Here is a 17,043-nt window from a genome sequence, read left to right on the forward strand (position 1 = left end):
AATATAATAAATGTAACAGATTTTTTTTTTTTTTTGGTCTTTTTCATTTTTATTGGTACTGGGGATCGAACTCACAACCGCCTCCTTGCAAGGCAGGTGCTTATGCCGCTGAGCTAAATCCCCAGCCCCAACAGATTTAAAAAAAAAAAAAAAAAAGCACTTTGGAGGTCATCAATAATTTAAGAGTTGTAAACAAAAGTTGTAACATGAAAGCATGCATGTTTACACTTACATATAAATGTAAATATTGCCTTCTCCCATTCTCTTTGAAAACAAACTATGTATACTGTACACTGTTCTAGCCCTAATTTTTGTCACTTTAGCAATCAGTATCAAAGAGTCATTCCAGTCCAACATTTTCCAGATGGTTCAAAAACACACCCATCGTGCTCACCTCATCATTCTTCAGGGCCATGAAATAGTAATGGATATTTTTGTTTCGTGCATATTCCTTTACCCGAGCTTTAAACTCTTTATGATCAAGTACCTCTCCACAATATTCTAGGACAAAGGTGTTCCTGTCAAACAATGGGAGAAAAATATGGTACTTCCTGTATGGGAGTTATATGTAAACACATACACACACATCCAAGCTAAGATAACGAATTTGAAGAAATGACACAAAGTGGTTAAGTTTGGGCTCCAGAGAAGCTAAAGCAGGATGATAATGGCAAAGTCAAGGTTAGCCAGGGCTACACAGTGAGCCCCAATCTCAAAATCAACAAGCAGATAAACTGGTATCACACAAAATATAACTAAAATGTATTTTTAAATACCTAGCATCTAATCACAGTTGTCTTCTAATACTTTTTACAGAACATTGATTCTAAGAACTTTTTATAGCTTTTATACTTCATATATATTTCTAAAAATGCATATTCTTTCTCTAAATGTTTGAGCTGAGCCAGGTGTGGTAGCACATACCTGTAATCTCAACACTGGAAAGGCTGAGGCAAAAGGATCACTGTGAGCTGAAGTCAGCCTGGTATACATACTGAATTGAAAGCCAGCCTAAACTACACAGCAAGACCTTGTGTCAAAAATCCAGTGTTTGGGCTAGGGCAGAAGCTCTTGAGCGGAAGGTTTGTCTAGTATATGTGAGGTCCTTGGTTCAATACCAACCCCTGGGGAAAACATGTTTAAGTATAGTTTATAATATCACTACTATGGAAACTGATCTACAGCTAGGAAACAGCTCTGGAAAAATAGGGAAGCAATGAAAATTTACAGGCTTTTTGTTCTAGAAAAACAGAAGGCACTGGGCTAGGGCTATAGGTCAGTGTTAGAAAACCTGCCTAGCATGTACTGGGCCCTGGGTTCAACCACTGCATAAAAGATGGGGAAGGGAAGCAACTTAAATAAGGCAGTTCTTCTGTCACCTCTACTCTCAAACATCACTAACATTTCTAATGACATCAAAAGTCAAATCTAGGCTCCACCTAGGGAGGTGGTCTCACTGTCCAGCAGGGAACACACACAGAATTTGTGTGAGCTGTACAAAATGGTGCCAGAAGAGACTTACTAATGCAGAAAGATACTCCTGAGATAACCCACACACTCCATTTGACTTCACACCAGTCAGTTGTAAAAGGATAAAGACAGTCATTTAAGAACATTAACAAAAATCCAGCCAAAAGGGCATAAGAGCAGATGTCTCTTTGTCTCAATCTCTCCCTTATTCTTTAAAAAAATTATTTAGTTATTTCTTATGTTTGTTTTAATTAAGGGGAAAAATTTTAAAAATTAGCAGGATATATAATAGTAACTCTTTTTGATTTCCTATTAACTTGTTTTGAAGTCCTGTAATACTCCCACGATCTTGTTTTGACTGATTAGACTCTGTTCCATTCTGTATGATAGTATCAAATTTGAGGGTATAGGCAACTACTCTAAAGGCAAGATGTCCATTCTGGTTTGACTATTGTCTCCTTTGGAAGTCCTGTAATGTTTACAATGCCTAAGTTTTATTGGTCTAGTTCTCTACTGTTTTGTCCAACTTTATAATATCTAGTGAGATAAACAATTCTTTTTAAGGAAACAAGAGACATCGTTGATAACCATTGTTGATAACCTTGTACTCTGTTTTATATCATGAGCTATGTCTATCCTTGGTTTTGACTGACAGCTTTGTTTTGCCATATTTGACTTTACTCTCTCCCCCCAAAAAAAGTAATAAGAACTAAGGAGTAATAAAATCCAAAATGTGTAAAAAAAAAAAAAGAGCAGATGTCTCCAGGATGTAGCCCAAAGGCACAATGGGTAGCTGCCCATCTCTGCTATGAACAGACTACAGAAGTTTTTAAAGTATCTCCAGTGAAAGTATATGAAGTAGCAACTTTTTATATCATGTATTTCATTTAGGTCTGCATTGCTTAAACCATGCCTGTTTTGAATTGTAACAGAACAGTGTAGGCCATTCCATTTGAAAGACAGAAAGAGAGAAAAAAAGAAAAAGGGAGACAGACAGACAGACAGATAAGATGGATGGATGGAATAAAGGTGGAAGAAACTATGTTTAACAAACTTTCCATTCTTACAGAAGCAGAATGTCAGAGCCCAGTGTAAACCACTGATGATCAAAATAAATTACAACTACTGTGAGGATTTGATACTGAAAGATATTGAAGAAAGTACTGATGAGCTCAAAATGGACAAAACTCCAAAACCTGAGCCCAAGGAGTGGATGGTTTCTTTTATGAGCGAGGTGGAGGTCTGACTTTTTTAACTAAATCACCCAAACGACTTGGCTTTAATGTGTAAACAGGTCTTTAATTTAGATTCAATTGTACATGTGTCTCTGAGGAAAAAAGTCTTTAATGTAGATTCAGCTGTACATGTCACTGGAGGAACCCAGGCTACAAAGCAAGTTCACAGCTGCTGTGGACTACACAGCCTGTTGTCAAAAGAGAGAAGAGAGGAAGAAGGAAAAGTAAACAGAATTAAGACCTTTTCTGGCTGTACTCTGTGAGTTCTAACATTTGGGAATACTTATGGTTAACCTATCTGGCATCTTTCAGTTACCTTAAACTCTTAATTGTTCTCTCCTTGAAGATCTAACAGTTCACTCTCACAATGACTTCAACTATTGGTTCTATGCAGACAGGTACTTCACTTTGCTTTGCTCCTCAAGTTCTGACCTGAAATAGTCTTCCTAGAAGTTCCAAGCCCACAAAATAAACCTGTCCTAACTGCTAATAAAGATTTTTTAAAACATACATCACTTTTGTTTACAACATACTGACATAATCAAAATTCTTATCAAGTGAATTAATCTGGCCAATTAAAAAATTAAATCGGGCTGGGGATTTAGCTCAGCAGCATAAGCACCTGCCTTGCAAGGAGGCGGTCGTGAGTTCGATCCCCAGTACCAGTAAAAAAAAAAAGAAAGAAAGAAAAAGAAAAAAACTTAATCCTCTTAATTTAGAAAACTAAAGCATTTAAAACGAAGGAGAAAACTGAGTGGTGCACTCCTGTAATTCCATCACTCAGAAATTAAGGCAGGAAGACTGCCATGAATTTGAAAGCAGCCTGGGATACACAGTGTATGCAACACCATTTACATAGCAAGAATCTGTCTAAAAGGGGGGGAGGGAGGGGGAGGAAGAGAGAATGAATGACTGTATTAAAAAGCAAACTCAAGAACAGGAGTAGAAAAATTTAAAGGTATATGTGTATTTCTGCAGCAGCCCATCACAAATACAGCAGGCCTCAATAACAAAAATCTATTATAACTCAATCACTATTTTTACAACCAGTACTTAATTTTCCTTTCCAATCAACTTGTAAGTAAAGCAAACAGATGACAAAATTCAAAGTCTTGCAATCTCTGGCTCTCCAGTTCAAGGAGGCATACTCTCATTTGAGAAACAGAAATGACATATCATAGGCTGCCTTGTGAACTCTGATAATGGCTACCAAACCCACTTTATGCAAGATATAGAAACTTGCAGGTTAAAGAAAAAAAATTTTATTCCTTCCCATACCAAAAGTCAAATTTTCCTCTTTGATCATTTAAAGGTCACTTGATGCCATTTCACATAGGTGTTACGCTCACTTGACAGATAAAAAAGATGGGAGTTCAGTCAGGCACGGCGATGCCCTATAACCCAGGCACTTTAGAAGGCTAAGGCACGAGAATCATAAGTCCTGCGTAATTTAATGAGACCCTGTCTTGGAATTAAAAAAAAATTTTTTTTTAATGGGCTGGGGTTGTGGCTCAGGTGTGTGAGTCAGGACAAGAAAGTCTGATATGAAAATCATGTCCTATCTTCACAAGAAAAAAAAATTTGACTTTCAAAAGATATATGAAGATTCATGTTAGAAATTTAAATTAGGGGCTGGGGATTTAGCTCAGCGGCATAAGCGCCTTCCTTGCAAGTGTGTGGTCGTGAGTTCGATCCCTGGTACCGATAAAAACGAAAAAGACCAAAAAAAAAAAAAAAAAAGAGAGAGAGAGAAATTTAAATTAGTGCTTTTTCTACCTAGTTGTTCTGAGTCTCCACAATAAACACAGTACCTACCCAACCATGCTACCACACCCTATTCCCACTCCTACTGCAATTTCAAGGGCAGCTACATGGTTAAAGAGTTCTGAAAGAATAGTTGTGCCTGATCCAGCCTTAATCCAGCCAATGTTTTATTTTATTTGCTCCCTTTATTCCATTTATGTATTTTTAAATCTTTTCAACATTGGGGGTGGGGATTTAGCTCAGTGGCATAAGCACCTGCCTTGCAAGCAGGCAGTCGTGAGTTCGATCCTTGGTACCGACTAAAAAAAATATTTTCAACCTTAAATGCATGTAATAGTTAACTATAAAATAAAATGCACTCAACTTTTATCAAGAATACTTAAACATGGGGCCAGGAATATAGCTCTGTGGGGCACTGCAACACCCTGGTAAGCCCAAGGTCATGAATTTGATCCTCCATACCGAAAAAACAAAACAAAACAAAACACGTAAACATGCTGTAGATTACAAAACTAGATGTTTAAAACTGGAAAATACAGTGAACCTTTCATTACATTTAAAAGTTGCATGAGTTGGAGAACCTGTTTCTATCAACAAATGCTTATTGTGTATTTGCCATTTGTTTTCATCTTTTACACTGTACGTATCAGGTAATCTCTTCTACTCTTATCCCAACTCAATTTTATGATTTACTAATAGATTTTGTGCTAACTCCTTTTTTATAGAACTTCACAGTTCTGGGGATCTATAGCAGCTAGCATGGCCTGCAATGACAGAAAATGTAACTTTACCTAGGTATCTGCCTTGTCCAAATGTCATAAGTGACAAAATGCTTTCCTGGTATAGAAAAGGATTCTTTATTAATTTGAGAAGTCAATTAAAAAAAAGTTACCAAATGACCATTCCGCATAGTAATCAGCATTTAATGTCAGTGTAACAGGGAAATCATCTTCCCAACAAGACATCTAACCAAGTTTATCAAGTTTTTTTTTAGCTTATGTGCTGCCTAAGTGAGCACTATCAACAACTTTTAATAAGGTGATTGAAACATAACTTACGAAGGAAGATCCTTGGCAGCTCTTAAACCCCAACCTTTCTTTTCTGTAAGTATAACTTCCACATCTGCATGCTGCTTTCTCTGAAAGCGTCTATTGGAACAATAATCCCCATTTGGACATCGAGAAGAACTGAAATAAGACATAAGTGATGGTAACTGATAAGACAGGTATACCGCTAGAAATGGAGGCAAGTTAATGACATACTATGAAGGGCTCTGAATACAGGCTAAATTTGAACCTAATTCTGAAGGCAACAGAGAAATATTAAAAGCTCAAATATGGAAATTACATAAATTCTACATTTCAGGTCTGTTTAGCACAACTGGCAAGGAAACCTAGAACAAAGTAGAAACTAGGGCAGCATTATCAATTTAGAACAGTGCTATCTCCGCTTAACAGCTGTACTGTTGTCTCTATATTTTGAATAAAGGTGTAAGAAAAACGTTTTCTTTTTTACTTTTTGAGATATGTCTATTTTGTTTCTCTAACTATAATATGAACTAGACACAAAAACTGAGGGGGGGAGGGGATCTTCACTTACATTTAAAATAAAGTACCTACACTATCACCTTAACATTTTTTCCATATTAGAAACACAAACTTTTCATTGGTCAGATTGGTTAAAAAAAATTTATCAAACTTTGTTTTGGCACATTACTGGGAGTTGAACCCAGGGCCTTCCACACTCTAGACAAATACTCTACTAGTGAGTTACTTCCTTAACCCTTAGCAAACCTTTTTAATTTGAAGATGTTTACCATTTAAAAAATATAAGCTGAGGGCTGGGGCTTTAGCTCAGTGGTGTGCCTGGCAAGCACAAGGTCACAAGTTCAATCCTGGGTACAAAACCAAAAAAAAACCCCAACACTCATGTAAAGTTTAGGCCCGGGGCTTTAGCTCAGCAGTATAAGTACCTGTGTGGCAAACACAAGATCATGAGTTCAATCCCCAATACTCCCCACCAAAAAGAAATGTTTTAGGGCCAGGGATTTAGTTCAGTGGCAAAAGTGCCTGCCTGGCAAGCTCGAGGTAGTGAGTTCTATCCCTGGTACAAAAAAAAAAAAAAAAAAAAAATTAAGCTGGTTGTGGTGTGCACACCTGTAATCCCAGTACTGGGAGGGATTTCCAGCCTAGGGCTGCATAAGTGAGTTCAAGGACAGCTTGAACTGCATAATGAAACCCTGCCTCAAAAAATAAAAATAAAAAAACAAAATAAAAATAAAAAATTTACACTGGGCGCAGTGGCGCATACCTATAATCTCAGCACTCGGGAGGCTAAGGCAGAAGGAATCACTGCAAGTTTGAAACCAGGCTGGGCTACAAAATGAGTCCAAGGCCAGCCTAAACTGCATAGTGAGATCGTTTCTCCAAAAAAATGTAAAATATAAAATAAAATAAAAAATATAGTAGGTATGTATAGCTCTGATCAGATTTGATTAGCAAATTCAAGAAAGTACATATAGGGATTTCAAGAAAGTACATATTGGGAGATGAAGACATTTCTTCTTTACACATTTTTGACATGTTAAGAATTTTGTCTCATTATATAGTGAAAGCTAAATACCAGCATTTACTTCCTACACACAAGAGAAAATATGGAGAATGAATAAAAATTAGTTTTATTAGCAGGGAATGGTGGCATATGTCTATCATCCCAGCACTTGGGAGGCATGAGAAGGTGGGTCATTGCAAGTTAGAGACCAGTCTAGGCTACAAAGTGAGGTCAAGGCCAACCTGAACTGGATAGTTAGACCCTGTCTCAAAAAGACCAAAAAAAAAAAAAAAAAAAAAATTAAGTTTTACTATATTAGTATTAGTAACAAAACTGTATAAAACACTTAAAATATATGAGGTACTATGATACAATGTATAACACGGGAGATTTATCTCTTTTTTAATGCTTTCCATTATACACTAGAGATTTTATTGCTCATAAAAACTGATCCATAAGTAGGAAAAAGGTTCAGTTTTATTTGCTCATAATTGTTAATATTAACATTTAATAGACATGTTCATTAAAAACAGAGCTTTCTCATTTACTTACCACTCAATCATTAGGAGACGATTAAGACAATCTTCTCCACATGCTACTTCACCTTGAGCCCTCTCATCTTTGGAAAGAGGCGTACACTCACACTGCATTCGCTTAATGTCCCGGTGGGATTTATTCTTCTTTCTATTCAGTAAAATTTCATTAAAAATTGTTAAATAAGGGGCTGGGGATTTAGCTCAGCGCCATAAGCACCTGCCTTGCAAGCAGGCAGTCGTGAGTTCGATCCCCGGTACCAATAAAAAAGAAAAAAGTGTAAAAAAAAAATTGTTTAATAAATCTCCTGGAGCTAATATACATATGCATTTATGAGACAGTAATGAGATTATCTAACATTAATAAACATTTAACACTATATAAGTTGTTATAATATTGAACATTATTTAATACATATAAACTTAATGAGATATAACGCACACTAATTTTACATGTAATAGTTCTCGCACATCATTCAAAAGCAAGAAAACATCTAATTACCAGTAGCCATAAGACTAAAAACTCTGTGGCTGGGGATTTAGCTCAGCGGCATAAGCGCCTGCCTTGCAAGCAGGCAGTCGCAAGTTCGATCTCCGGTACTGATAAAAAAGAAAAAGACAAAAAAAAAGACTAAAAACTCAAGAACTACACTGTGAAAAAAATAACAAATGCAACCCTAACCTTAGCAGATGGGAGGACAGAATGAGTTCAAACATATCTTTCTACAATGTACCCCTTTTCTCCTAGTTCTCCTCAGCTAAGCCCACATTCTGGGCAGTTTCAAGTATTAAAAGTCACATTGAGCTCAGGAAAAATTGGAATTCATTGAGTTTCAAATAATGACATAGGTGGTTACAATTTAGGAGTCAGATCTCTAGCTGGGTACGGTGGCCCCCAACACTCTAGGAGGCTAATGATGGAGGATCACAAGTTTGAGTCCAGCCTAGGCAACTCAGCAGATCCTGTCTGAAAATAAAGGGTGAGGGCATGGGAAGTTGGAAGTGCAGTTCAGCGCAAAGGCTCTGGATGCAATCCCCAGTACGAAAAAAAAAAACAGAAAAATGACCTCATGGAGAACAAACAATTATTTAAGTACAAAGCTAAATTTTTAACTAAGATCTTTAGGAGTTTGACTCAACTAAATCTGAATCCAGTAGTACTATGGATTTATGTCATACTTACACAAATCTGTTTAAAAGAAACCAATGATTGTTTTCAAACAAAGTATGATTACAGAACAATCAGAGCAGAGTACCTATAATCTAAACTATTTGGGAGGCTAAAGCAGGAGAAGCACTAAAGCCCAGGAGTTCAGGGTCAGTACAGGCAACAGAACAAGCAAGACTTCATCTCGAATGAATAAAAATTTAAAAGAATAATGAAATAATTTAGAGCAAAACTTTCTCAATACAGACATTCTGAAGGTGAAAGAAAACTGTTCAAATTTGTTTAGCATCATAAAAACGTATGGCAGTGATTATAAAAGTGAAAATGTGATTACTGGCCTTTTTGTTGTAGTCTTTTTCTTTTTTATTTTTTGAGACAGGAGCTCATTATGTAGCATAGGCTGTCATTAAAATCACTATGTAGCCCAAGCTGGCCCCAAACTCTCAACAACTCTTCTACCTCAACCTCCTGAGTGCTAGGATAACTGGTCAAAATTTTTAAAAGAAAATCAAGAATGAGGGCCAGGGATATAGCCAAGTGGCACAGCACCTGCCTGGCAAGTGCAAGGTCTTGAGTTTGATTCCTGGTACTAAGATACTAAAAAAGAAAGAAAGAAAGAAAATAAATTAAGGATTGTCAAAAAAAGATCTGCTTGCAATTAGGAAACTATAGCTCACTGTTTTTTGAGACAGGATTTCACTATGTAGTTCAGGCTGTTTTTAAACTCTTTGCCTTTACCGCCTCATCATAGGCAGTAAAGAACACAGCTGTTTTTCATAGGTAGTTATCATAATTTCCTACCTCTAATTTGCTGTGCTCTTCAACACTTGTTCTATTCTAGCTCATTTTATAAAGCAGCTAAGGAATATTGTGGTTGTTTCCACTAGACATATGACTAATTTTTTCATTATATTCAGCAGCTCCTAAATGTCTAGCTAGCACATAACACTTTGCATTCTTTTACAAAGACCCTCTAAATTCCATGAACCTACTCAGACAACTCATAAAAGACACTTGCTGAGATATCAAATATTTTCAGCTGAAACCTAATTTACAACCAGGTGTACATGAACATAGTTGTAATAGACTCACTACAACATAAAAAAAGAAAATTTAACAGAAAAAAAAACTTTTGGTGGGACCTAACTGTACATGAAATATTTTATATTATCTACATGGTAGAAAATTTCTTTAACAAAATTTTAAATATGTTTAAAAGAATGATAGGTTGATCCTCAAGTTGGAGGAAATTTTCTATGAGGAGGAAATGGGTAGGTAGAAAAGTACATACATACATAGTACATATACACATAGATCAGTAAGTATACATTTATGTAGAGAAAATAAGATTACTAAGGGGCCCAAGTTTGTTTTATAAATTGAGAAGCTCTGCTCTAAAAGACTGTTTACATCATCCTTACTTTCACATCTTCCTTCAGAGATATCTGATAATCATTTTACCATTTCTAAAATGTTACACTGTTACCAAATTTAACCTATTAAGAATACATTAAAATAACTGGCAAATGCTTTTGTAATCTAATTCCTGCTTTATTAAAGTACACATTCCTGCTTTATTAAAGTATCTTTATTAAAGATAATTCATTGTGCATATTTTGGAAAAAGTAAAAAAATCCAACATAACCATTCTTCCTTCAGTAAGAGCAAGTTATCTTACTAGAGTTTAATTTCCTTTTAGATCATATTTTTACATTAAAAAAGAACTACAGAAACACGGAGCCAGACTAAATGATACTTTCAGAATCAAAGAATGAGAGGCAAAAAAATTAAACATTCTCATTCCTGGGAAGTGAATAAAAAATTCTGGCTTTTTTTTTTGTCTTTTTCTTTTTTATCGGTTCCAGGGATCGAACTCACGACTGCCTGCTTGCAAGGCAGGCGCTTATGCCACTGAGCTAAATCCCCAGCCCTAATAAAAAATTCTGGAAAAAAAATCTTATTACAGCTGGATGTGACAGCACACTCCTATAATCTCAGTACTTAGGAGGCTTAGGCAAGAGGATCGTTTAAAATTTGAGACAAGCCTGAGCTACAAAGTGAACCCCAAGGCTAGTATGAACTGCAGTGACACCCTGTGTCAGAAAGACCAAAAAAAACAAAAAACAAAACTATGAAATCCGAATAGTCAATAATACTTTTATAGATTACATTTTATACACAATTCTATTTTAGTCTGAAGTATTGAAAAGCTAACTTTTTAAAAAAGAAAGCTGAAATGTGTCTAACACAAATTAGGCTCACCTTTCTGTTAAATAAACATTTTCTTCAATAAGATCAAAATAACAAGGCATCTTCCCCTGCTTGGCATATTCCTTCCATCGCTGTGGATCCCTGAAGTCATCCATGACACAGGAAGGTCCAATCAGCTCAGACCCTGGGACCACTGATGTCTCTCCCTGCTCTACATCCACTCGAACTTTCTTTCTGTCCTGAAGGTCACCATCACTTTCAGAATCACTCTCCAATTCCTGCCTCCGTTTTTTAGGAGGCCCTCGATCTTTGATATCACTTTTTTCCAGGTTTTTTGAAAAATCTTTTCTTTCATTTACTGCTACAGAGTCTCTAACGGAATTGCTGCTTATTTCAGGTGCTTGCACTGACTCCTTGTCCTTCTGAAAGGACAGAAGGAATTTATTAGACTGACTTACAAAGTAAGATTCACCCTGTTGATCCCAATTCTCTTCCTCTTCACGATCATCTGTTAGAGAATCTGGAACCTGCCCTTGAATTCGGTCATAAGTGACCCCAGATCCAGGAGGTCTACCTGCTGATCTTGGATCCCAGTAGCCATTGCCTTGCCAGTAGTTACAGTGCCCACCATACTGTTCTGCATTTTGCTGATACTTATGTGTACCACAGGCTCCATAGCTGCTATCAGGTTGCTGATATGTGGTAGTTGGCTTTTCTTGTTGAGAAAAGTCCCACCCTAGGTTTCTGTGCTCTTCTGATGAGTGTAAGCCATCTATGTGGGAGATATCACAAGAAGAAAAATTCAATTCCGTTTTTCCATGTCTGCTATCTGGTCTGTTAGGAAAAGTGGTCTGTTGCCGAGACTTACTTGGGGTATCTTCAAAATCATCAGAATAAACTGGTAGCTCTTCTTGTTGCCTAGAGAATGTTTTGGCTTTTATTATTTCTTCTGTACTTGAGTGACCCAGGTGGTCAGATTTCACATCTGAATGACTTGTGCTATCAACACCATCATTCTGAGAATAGGTAATTTCAGGCAGGTGGTTATCTACTTGTTTTCTGCTGGGTTGCATAAAAGAAATTTCTAGATTCTTCTCTGTACCTTTATGAAAGAACTTTTCAGCGTGCAGGCAGCCTTTATTTGCTATATTCTCACATTTTTCCTCGTATGAATATCTCCTTGATTCTAATCTCTCATCTTCCCAGTGGTCAGAATAATGTTTGTAACTCTGACTGCTCCGAGAAGAACATGGGCTTGTTTCTTCCATAGGCAAAGTAGAATTCTTTGGCACAACCACAACAGATTGGAGACGATTTCTTGGAATACTGCTGTCATCAGAATCTGTATCTTCTGAATCACTTTCATCACTTGAACTTTCAGAAGAACTAGAATAATCTTCATGGACGGTAGACACAATTTCAGGGGCATGACCACTACTATCACATTTTAAGGTGTAAGTTATACCATCACTGTCTTCCATAGTTAAATTCAAATCACAAGAAGAAAGTACAACTTCTGAGTCATCAGATGTATGTGCATGCCCCCTTCTTTCTTCTTCATCTAAAGAGATTTCTGGTCTTCCTCTTCTATCATGTAGTATAGAATCCCCTTCTTCCTGAGCCTCTTGCAAACATTTCCCAGACAGTGCATTATTAGGCCTGTTCTCCCAAGAAGCAAATGCCTTTCCTGATTCAGGAAAACCACTATCGACATCTAGTATTTTTTCTTTCCGTGCATTCTTTAAAACTTCTGTGCTTTTTTTACTCTTTAGTGCTCCATCCAGACCTAGAGATGTGTTCTCACCACATTGCAAGAGAGTCAAATTGTCCACTTTTATTCCTGCTGGAAGACTCTGAAGAGATGAAGCAATATCTGAACTCCCAATAGGTTCATATAAATCATCCAAATGATTAACAGAAGCTGAATTAGTGCCACCAACACTCTGTCTATATCCTCCACAGGTAAATTTTGAGTGCTGATCTGTCAGATTTCTCTTGTCACATACAACTGTTTTTGATTCCAAATGTACATTCATAAAGCTATTTGAAGAAATCTTTTTAACAGAAAGCTCAGTATTTTCAGCTTCGGAATAACACAAAGAAGAGTTACTTTCATTTGCAGTACAATACCTATCTGAATCTTTGGTTTTGCAGCCAGAAACTCTCTTATCGACTTGTTCTTTTACTACTGTTTTGGAATAATCTGTAGTCGTAACTGGCAAAGACGTGATGCTATTATTGCGTGTTAACACCAGAGGTTCTGCTTCTTTAAAAGGACTTTGTGACTTATTATGCTGCATGCAAGTGTCCTCCAAGTCTTTTTCCTTACACCTACTAATATTCTGAAATCCATTTGATGAAGACATACATACTTTGACCAAAGGAGATACCTCTGATCCAGTCACGCTATCATCAGATGTCATCAAAACAGTATCAGTTTTAGAAGTGCAAAATGTCATATCAGATTCTGCCCCAGGAGATCCGTTTATATTTAATTCAATGGGACAAAAGTTTCTTAATTTATCATTCTTCACTTTAGAGTCCAATTCTTTAATACTATCATGGCTATCATGTCCTATAAATTCTGACTTAAAAATAGGTGACTCATCTAACTTTTTAAAAGTAGGTGAATCATTTAACTGATTTGATGGAGATGGAGACCTAGTCTTTTCTCTTTCAGGAATTTTACTAACTGTTCTTAATTCACTACCTTTTGAACAAGGAGTCTGTAAACTAAAAGAATGAGACTGTTTGCTTTCCTCATTTAATTCTGTACAACAGAAAGAATTTTTAAATTTGTCAGACTTGGACATAGACTTTGAAAGGGCAGGCTTGTAACGGGAAACACTATAATCGTGCTTGGAATATGAGGAACCCCATCGGAATCCCAGGTCACTAGGAGGAGAACAACATCTTTTAATTGCTTCATTTTCTGAAGTCCTTTTGGAGTCTCTCTCTAGTTTGGAAGAATACTTTCCTCTTCTCTCTATCTCTAAGTAGGAGGTCTCAGCCTTGCAATCCCGATCAGATTTAGAATAGGATGATGTTCTCAGGTCTCTGTAAGAGGAGGAATGAGATGAGGTGCGCCTTGAGTATGTCTTCTTATATTCATCTTCAGAGTCAGAACTCTCTCGTCCCCTGTTATCTGTATATGGCCGAGAATAGCGTGTCCTCTCTCGATAAGGGGAACTCCTATGGTAGCGTCGATCAGAGTCATAATAATGAGATCGTTCTGATCGGGAATAGGATAAACTAGCTCTAGACCCTCTGTCAGATCTGGAACGAGATCTGCTCCGCCTTCGCTCTCTTTCTGACCTACATCGGGAAGATACATACCGAGTATCTCTTTCAAGTTTTGAGTAGCTAAAATACTTATCATCTCTTTCTGTTTTAGATCTTGAAGATTTCCCTAAATCTTCACTTTTTAAAGGTGCTGAACTCTTTTTTATATCTCTTTCCTTTTCAGTGCTTGCTGAAATTTTTAAATCATGTGATCTTTGACTGGAAGAAGTCCGTACAGAATCTTCATCAGATTCTGAGCCAAGAAATGTACCTTCGAATTGTGAATATTTCTTTCTAGAACCTGATTTTTTAGAGCTCAGACTAATCTTAGAACTATCTGGAAGTTCTTCTTTCCCAATATGGGAATCTTCTTTTTGTGAGGGAATATCTGCTTGATCATTCAGATTTTGAATTATGTGTTCTTCTGAACTGTTAGATATAATGTCCTGCTTAGTATCTGCTTCTAAAGACTCTTGTACAAGTGTAACTGGTGGTTCTTTCAGAGTTCTAACTGCTACATCTACTGGTAAGGATACTGGTGCTGTCGTTAGAGCTGTTACTGGTATGTGTGGTGAGGACACTGGCTCTGTTACTGGTGCTGGTGATGAGGGTGCTGTGGCTTGGGGAGGTGGAGGTGGAGGTGGAGGTGGTGGAGGTGGAGATGAAGGTGGTGAGTCCACAGTTGTTGATTCTGCTATGACTGCTGGTATCTGTACTGTGGGAGGAGATGGAGATGCTACTGCTGAGGTAGTAGACAGCAGTGGCCTGGATGTTACATGAAGCAGATGTTTTTTGAAATGAATTTTGCCCAATTCCACTCTTGATTTTGGTGGTGAAGATTCTTCTATAGTAGCTAAGGTATCACCAACGTCCACTTTAATTTTAGGAGTTGAGTCTACTTGAGATAAAGCAGGGGAGTTTGGCGTATCATTCTGTTTTTCATTGCCAAGTACAGAGAGAAATCTATTCGGCAAAGTTTTTTTCGTAAGGCTGAAGCTGAATGACACCTTTTGTCGTCCTTGTTCCTCCAAATTAACTTTTGTTTTGGTGCCTTTGGGCAAAAATCGACTGGAAGCAACACCTTTGAACATTGGTCCTTTGATGAAACTTGTTTTCTGTACACTTTCAATCTTTGCCTAGAAATAAATGAAACAAACAAATTATCAATTCGAGAAAACAGTAGTACTTTCAAATGGCCACCATCACAGTTTAAAATGATTATGGGTCAGAAAAAAAGTATTTTCTAACTCTGAAAAAAAAATTTTTGGTAACAACTGATGAATTTTACTACGCTGCAGATTTTTTTCAACTATTATGGAAATTTTCAAACATATTCAACAGTGTACAGAACAACAGAATACACCACTAAATATACACTTCTAGTTTCAACAATTCCAACATTTTCTTATTCTTGTTTTGCTTACACAAAAAACTTCATCTGTTCTGTCACTTTTTTCAGGTAATACTTTTCAAAAAATTTTTTAGACCTGGTATGTATACAAAGACAGATATATATATAAAGGGCAGTAGCTAGTATCTTAGTACACAAGATAGTCTGTCCAACAGACATCAACAAAACCGATGGTATCCTGGCATTACATACAAACAACTGAGTGTATCATAAAAACACAGATCCATAGCCCATAATTAATCTAGAGGGTTAATTCAGTAGTTCTAAAATTAAGCAAGAACAGTTGTTTTGGGAATTTCATTTTATTTTCCTAGAAAGGGGGGAGAGAGATGACAAATACCATAAGCAACTATAAAAAGTTTTCCAGGGAAACCTCTGGTACAGAGCAGCCTCCGATCTCATTTTACAGAAAATGAAAACCAGGTACTCTGCCTTTTGGGAATCATTTGCCTAGAGCACACTGTCCTGTCTCTGCCTGGGCCACTGTTATGGATTAAAAACTGGTAATCAACTTAATGCCAGCCAGATTACATCAGCATGGCACTGAGCATAGATGTTTGACTTGAGGAAAGTTGCCAGCATAAATAGAGACATGGAGAAGGAGAAGCTACTGCACTGAGGCGTTGAGGTATTGTAGGTTCTCCTACAAGTTGCTGTTTGAGCCTTTGGTTCTCCTGGAGAAGCTCTGGTTCTCACATCGAGCATTGCTTCCTGGCTCCGGAGAGGAAGACATGTGCCGCTTGTTCGCCACTTGGTCTCATCACACTGGCTTCCTGGCATGCACTCGACTGCACTTATCGTCAGAGGAGCTCGGGACCTCTGTATCGCTGAGGATGGCTGTGGTGCTTTTCAGGACAGCCTTGGTCTTTGTTGTAAGTGTGGCTTCTTGGTTCCAGTGTAGAATCCTCATCCCACCTGCACAGCTCCTTCACCCCACTGGCATGGACTTTCTGGCTTCCACCGCTGACCTTTGGGCCTTCCCAGCACAGATCCATAAAAAGAGACTGGCATGAGTCCTTCTTGTGGGCTCTGGACCTCCAGCTGGACTCGTGGGAGGCACTACCATGAGCTCTGGGTTTTCATCTGGACTTATGTGGGACGTTGTTGTGGGATTTAAGCCCTTGACTAAATATTCTGTCTTTGGTGTTGTGGACAGATTTCCTGCAGTATCTTGTGATAACTCTGGGAGGTCGTCATAAAACAATATTATAAACTCCATGTCCTGATTCTAATTGTTCTCTGCACAACCCCTAACTACAACAGCCACATATACCTGGGTAATGCCAATTTAGAGTCTGATACTACTACATGAACAATCAGACAGTGATGCTTCTCCAATACTTACCAAACCACCAAAGAAAATGGTACAAATTAGAAGTTAAAGGCATAAGTCAATGGTGGTGAACCTGTGGCATGAGT

The 17,043-nt window shown here is 37.4% G+C and overlaps 1 protein-coding gene across 1 annotated transcript in view; it reads right to left on the reverse strand.

Annotated features, from left to right (window-relative positions):
* The window catches only part of Setd2 (SET domain containing 2, histone lysine methyltransferase), a 106,603-nt gene that overhangs the window by 65,521 nt on the left and 24,039 nt on the right, over positions 1-17,043 (reverse strand). Inside the window, exons 3-6 of the mRNA XM_003477037.5 lie at positions 10,983-15,349; positions 7,572-7,703; positions 5,528-5,656; positions 395-518 (exon numbers count right to left, since the gene is read on the reverse strand). Of these exons, the coding sequence (XP_003477085.1) occupies positions 395-518; positions 5,528-5,656; positions 7,572-7,703; positions 10,983-15,349 (4,752 nt within the window). The remainder of the gene's footprint in view (positions 1-394; positions 519-5,527; positions 5,657-7,571; positions 7,704-10,982; positions 15,350-17,043) is intronic.

The sequence above is a fragment of the Cavia porcellus genome, unplaced genomic scaffold, assembly GCF_034190915.1.
Source record: "Cavia porcellus strain 051 isolate PalLab524CR breed Dunkin Hartley unplaced genomic scaffold, mCavPor4.1 scaffold_14, whole genome shotgun sequence".
Taxonomy (NCBI): Eukaryota; Metazoa; Chordata; class Mammalia; order Rodentia; family Caviidae; genus Cavia; species Cavia porcellus.